A 6,447-nucleotide genomic window follows, 5' to 3' on the forward strand; every position below is an offset into this window, starting at 1 on the left:
AAAGAAATTATTACCGGTAGTTCGAATTTATTTTTAGAACTTACATTATTAGGAACTGCAATATATGTTATAAGGTTTCTTTTTAATGAATAAAAAACATAAGAGCAATTGAGATTGCTGTATTAATATTTCTATTTCCGCGATACTTTTAATTCTGGAGGTTCTTGTTACATGATATCTGATTTCTGTAAATTTTACGCTTTTAATATTTTGTAAAGAATTTATATATAAAAAATACATTTATTTTTAATCTCCAACAATCTCAACATCAAAAAGAGAAACAGTGACTTAACAGTTGTAAATACACGAACACTTGACAAATATGTGTAAAAAAAACGTATCTAAAGCTTGCCTACAATCTAATGAGTTTGTGTTACCATGATACACCTATGTCATTGAAATAAACAAGTGTTCTTAGAAACGCATGTTCTTGGTGAAGAGAATCCCAGAATTTCATTCTTTCTTCAAAAGGGTTTCTACCTTTAGTAAGCTCTGACCCAATGCTAAGGTAGTTTAGCTTATCTTGATTTTCAACAGGATCCCAAGTTATTTTCAATAGTCCGTCGCTCTCATCAGGTGTTGGATTACTAGAAACAGTATTTTACATTAGAATACAATAAGCACTAAACTCACTTCTAACTTGATTAATCATAAATTGTGTCATAAATACCTGGTTTTAGCGAAATTTGTCCACATTTTGACTACTCGTCTCCTTGTTGTCATTGAATCTCTGCTACCTTTGCAAATATCTGGCAATCTAAGGCGGAATATAAATGGAATTTCTGCACAATGACCAGCAGAGTTTAAAAATCTCATGTCTGCGGGTACTGACCATTCACCAGCATAATTAACAATGTAATAATATATTGGACAATTCGGTGCCATATTACTGTGTATTCTTACAGTTTTATTAACATAATATATAAAAAAATAATCACTTATCAATTGTAAATATTGTGTTCTTGTGTCTTCCCGTAAATGTTCTTCTCCACCCAAATAAAATTTGAGTAATTGGTGACCTATGACTTTTGTCAATTTATCTTCTCTCGCCAATGATCTTGGTACTAAAAGACTAGCGTTTTCGTTAAACTTTTCGTAATCTGAGTAAAAGTCTTCTTTTATGAATTCAAATAAAGCAGCCTCTATATTATTGCTTCCGATTATTAATGGCACTTTATTGAAATTACCGGACTTCATGATGAGAAGCGGACTTTTTGTGATAAACGCAGGTTGGCCCTCAAAATCAACTTCAATGCATGGTTTAAAGATTGCATCAATAACATCTTGGTTAGTCATCAGACTGGCTTCAAAATTCATATTAAAAAATGTATTCATAATGTCCTCCGCAGGTAAGGAGCGTAACTCTTCAACTACTTCTACACTAGAAGTTTTTGTTATTTTCAATTCATTTGCGAGGTCCATAACTGCCTGAGAGGGATTTTTGGCTATTGCCCAATTATTTAATGCACTAGCGCTTTGTATGATTGCCTTATGGAAAAGACCTGTTGCCATTGGGGACAACATCATTAGGTGGACAATAGCTCCTCCAGACGAACCCCCAAATATAGTTACATTATCTGGATCACCACCAAAGGCACTTATGTTTTTTTGAACCCATTTCAGGGCCATTACTACATCTTTCAGTCCACAATTACCAGGGGCCGTAAAATCATTAATAGAGAGGAAGCCAAAGGGTCCTATTCGAAATCCACATCTAACAAATACAACTTCTTGATCATTGATAAGTGAAGGATCAAATACATTGTCCAGAATCCCTGTATATGCATATGTCCCTATCCAGAACATAACAGGCATGGGCTTTGCAGGCTGCGTACTTGGAGTAGAAACTTCTATGTATAGGCAGTCTTCAGAACCATGTATACTTTTGTTAGGGATTAAACATAACGGCAAAGGTGCCTCTTTAGTGGCATCAAGTACCTGCTTCCATGGTTCGATTTGCGATGGAGGCTGGAAACAAATATACTATTGTTTATTGTTGTTAGTTACAGCTTGGCAAAAAAGAGTCTGACGCGGTGACAGTTGGAACTAAAAATCAAAATCAAATAAAAATTGTTAACATCGTTAATACTGGACATTCAAGTGTCCAAGGGACATCGCCTACTTAGGATTGAATATCTTCAAAAATAACAAATATCAAAATCTGTGAGTCGTAGTACTCCGGGTTGCCACAGGTGCGATAGTGCTGACCTCATTTATTCCACACTCTTTTTTGCCAAGCTGTATGTGATAATATTGGACGTATCTCTAAAAATAGTAATTAATTAATATTTAATTATCGTAAATATGAAAAAAGTCAGCATTACAAAGCATTAAATAATCTTATTTTTATGATTCATGGTGAATAAGTAGGTATTAGTTATACCTATCTAAGATATTATGTTATTTATAGTATCAGAAAGATTGTAAATGTTGTAATAATTATTAGTTTTTACGTCTTTTCTTTTTTCCTCAAGTCCTCACCATCAGGCTCACTATTCTATAATATGTTAATGCAAAAGTTACTCTTGTCTGTCGCGTTTTCCAGAGTTTGAGGCTACTTTTTCCTGTTTGCGGGAAGTATTTCTCTCGGGACTTGGGAAAGTACGGGAAACAGCTAGTAGACGGGATAAAGAATATACAAATATCCGAATTGAGGACCTCCTCACTTTTGGAAGTCGTTTAAAAATAATACATTTTTTAGATAAACTTGATGACTTCAATGGGGATTGCTTCAAAGTTAAGGTAATGCTATTCCTACATTAAGCCTTTATTTAATTGGCTGAATCACGAAAGTATCAGTTACCCGGCAACTCTTTAACATCTGACATTCAAGGATCAGACTTTACCTATCGCAAATTGGTAAACATAGATAAGCATAAGCCAAAATAACGTGATGTCTGCTTTGCGTGGGTCTACAATAAGACAAGAGGTCACTTTTTATCTTTTAGTTAAATACTAAATTAGTAGTAAGACTTAACAAATTACTAGCAGCAAATAATATCTCAGTTTGGGTGATCAAGGATCGAGCGTTGAGCGTTTATTTGAAGGATTTAACTAACTTAATTATAAATTAAGTACCTAGCGGTTTTTAAATGTCCTCACGAGTTTATAGGGATTCCGTGGGTACTCCTTCGCACCCCAGGCAATAACAGCATAAACATTGCCATCTAAACGGACAAATAAGTAACTAGCATTGGGCCAGGCCACAACAGTGCGTTGCGGCGTCGCATCGCAAAAATCAACGACGCATATCATATTAATCGCATAGCTGTGCAATGTTGTTTTTGCGATGCGACGCCGCAACGCACTGTTGTGGCCTGGCCCATTCTTTTGCTGCATTTTATGATTAGATATTCTTACGTTGATTTCTCTAAAAGAATTAGGCGCGGAATGCATGAGCATTCGTTATTTTGGTTTAAACGCACCCCTGGAAAGAAACGAAAAACGCATATCTTCACGCTTGTCGATTTCAGACTACGGTATCGGTATTATGCTATTAAATTCAACGGTCCCGAGAGATTTAGAAAGTGTATTTTGCAACTGTAGCGTATACCTACTATCCTAGCTATATGTTTCTATGTAGGTATCTACTTGCTTGTGAACCCATTACTTTATTACTTTTTGACCTTAGTGTCATCGTGACCATGGCATTAACGTATTATAATACTGTAATCAATAATCTATTTATAGAGTTTTGTACGGTTCAAGTATATAAATGAAATTATCATTTAGAGGTAGATGATAACTATAGGTGTAGGGCAAGAGACATTATTACCTAGGAAAAGCTGGAATTTAAAATCAAAGGATGGTCCTTCAAATAAATCATCAATACTCCAAAATTGCAGTCAATGCCTTAGGGTCAATTCCCACTGAAAGAGCAGCGGCCGGCAGCGGCCGTAAGAGCACGGACAATGTAAGAGCGCGGCGCGACGCGGCCCAGCGCGGCGCGCTCGCGCGGCCCGCCGCGCTCGCGCTCAATCACTTGCATTTACGGCCGCTGCCGGCCGCTGCCGGCCGCCCCTAAGGGTCAATTCCCACTGAAAGAGCAGCGGCCGGCAGCGGCCGGCAGCGGCCGTAAATGCAAGTGATTGAGCGCGAGCGCGGCGGGCCGCGCGGCGCCGCGCTGGGCCGCGTCGCGCCGCGCTCTTACATTGTCCGTGCTCTTACGGCCGCTGCCGGCCGCTGCTCTTTCAGTGGGAATTGACCCTTAATGTTTGACTTGAATATAAAATTGATGACTAAAAATCTCTTTTTTTACTATGGGTGATTGAAAACCCAACATCTGGTAGGTCTAACGTAAATATGTTGTCAAACAAAACATTAACTCCTATCCCATCTGCACAGCTGGCTCAGTTCAACTCAGTTGTAGTCCTCTACATCTTTGAGCCGTCATCAATCAAGCTAAATTATAAGAAGTATGAATAAAGCATACAATATATATACCTAATTAACATTTTCAAGTTCAAGCTCTTGAAGCTACTTCATGAATTGTTTATTGATATTCATGACAGTAGACATATTATCCAAAACTGTGATTTTCAGGACCTTGTAAATTAAAGTAGCAATTGGCTTTGAGTGTTTCAAGGTTCATCATTTGATTGGTGTCTAACAAAAAATATTGTTTGTTATGTTTTTCCGTGCAGATATTAAAGTGCTAAAGTGTTTGCATCATTTGTAAAGGATGCACATTTATCGCACTAACTTACACTAATGTGTTTGTTTTATAGTATTTGACTAGAAAATACAGGATTCAGGAATAAAAAAAAGTGTTTTGAATAATGGATATGGTCAAATCATAACATGCATAATTTAGTCAGATGTCTGAGATACATAAGTCATTCGGCAATAACACAACATTTTATTACAATTAAAATTTAGATAACACAGTAATTATGTAGTTTGTTTATACTTGATGAATTGTCTGCAATCAGAGTAACACTTATTTGTACCTAAATAATTAATTCATAAAACTGGTGCGGATCATTGGCATGTCTCATCTACATATAAAAAGTAGTTTGCAGCATGACTAGAAACTGGAGCAAATGTGAGATTACTTTATAAGTTATTTCTTAAAATGCTAACAATTCTTGTGTTAATCTGGTTAAGGTCTAAAATCCAAATTATCCTAAAAAAAATTAATATTAAAACTACTCACCAAAAATCTCAGGCGTCCGAGGGGAGGTTTGGCATAAGGGATACTTCTAAATTTATAATAAGTTCCTTCATCACTCTTATCAATTAATCCACAAACAGGGCCATCTTTTGTTTCTACAATGCATTTTGAGTCTTCTGGTATAGAATCCATCTTGTTTGTTTAACCTGAAAGATTTGTATTAGTAGGATGCTTACATAAAGAAACAGATTTTTGGTACAGACAAACTGTATGGGTTGGCACCAAGTGGCACAGGTATAATACATAAGTATTTCAATATAATCAACACTCTCTTATAAAGAAACAGGTTGTAACTTGTTGGTGCAGACTACCTGGACCGAGTCATACAAGTTTAATTTTGATGGTCACTATGGACAGTTTCACCTTTCTTTAGGTGAGTTAACACTGTATCAGTACTGCTCTGTACAGAATTATCTGTACTGGAAACCTGTTTCTTTTATATAAGCACCCATATGTATGAAGTGTTTTTATAGGAGGTATGTGAATGATTTTTTTATGTTTTGAAATAAAATTAAACTGAACAAACAATTATGAAACAAACTTTTTTCATTCTACTCAAATATTATTTTTTTGCCTGAAAACGAAACTGTAAGTATAGTTATCGGCACGGATATTGAGCCCTGACCTTCACCTGCACAGAAGCGATTTACTGCCTTATTGCCTTATGTGTACGGTGCGCAAAGCGATCCCCACTCTTCTGCCGAGAGCTCAATATCCGTGCCGGTAACTATACCTACCTATCTAATCCTTCTTGAATGAATTTGAAATAAACTTTTGGTAGGTATAAGGCACAATCTAGATTAGAGTGATAAAGTTACAGATTATCTTTTTGTAAATAAACATAAACTTCGTAGTTTTCGATTCATATAATTTTATTAGATTACTGAATAATAAAATTTAAGTCTGTATCTATAGATGTGTGTTGGTATTCATGATTAATCTAAAAATAATGATCTTAGAAGTTTGTAGTAGGTACTTACAAAACCCGAAGAGATATTTCGTCACCAACGCGTATATGATGAAGATATACGAAGAAGTAGCGAACTGACATAAACTTTCTTAACTAAAATATTTGATACAAAAACAACGTCTAGAATAGTGTTAACGAGTATTACGTTTTGTGGCATTGACAAAATAGTTTTATCAACACACGAGATATTACGTCAGTATGTTTTTAAGTACTGATTCAAGAAACGTACTGCTCAATGCTCTTGGAAACGAAATTATTTACACAATTAAATATTTGTGATAAGTGTTATCATGTTAGTGCCTGT

General features: G+C 35.8%; 1 protein-coding gene across 1 annotated transcript; it reads right to left on the reverse strand.

Moving 5' to 3' along the window:
* Positions 1-103: 103 nt before the first annotated feature.
* LOC124631660 (juvenile hormone esterase-like) lies at positions 104-6,447 on the reverse strand. Its single transcript, XM_047166160.1, has 4 exons — positions 6,154-6,447; positions 5,156-5,319; positions 671-1,968; positions 104-587 (listed from the first exon to the last, which is right to left on the reverse strand). Exons 2-4 carry the CDS (start codon positions 5,303-5,305, stop codon positions 374-376), a joined length of 1,662 nt encoding a protein of 553 aa, XP_047022116.1. The 5' UTR covers positions 5,306-5,319; positions 6,154-6,447; the 3' UTR covers positions 104-373.

This window comes from Helicoverpa zea, chromosome 7 (assembly GCF_022581195.2).
Source record: "Helicoverpa zea isolate HzStark_Cry1AcR chromosome 7, ilHelZeax1.1, whole genome shotgun sequence".
In the NCBI taxonomy this organism is placed as follows: Eukaryota; Metazoa; Arthropoda; class Insecta; order Lepidoptera; family Noctuidae; genus Helicoverpa; species Helicoverpa zea.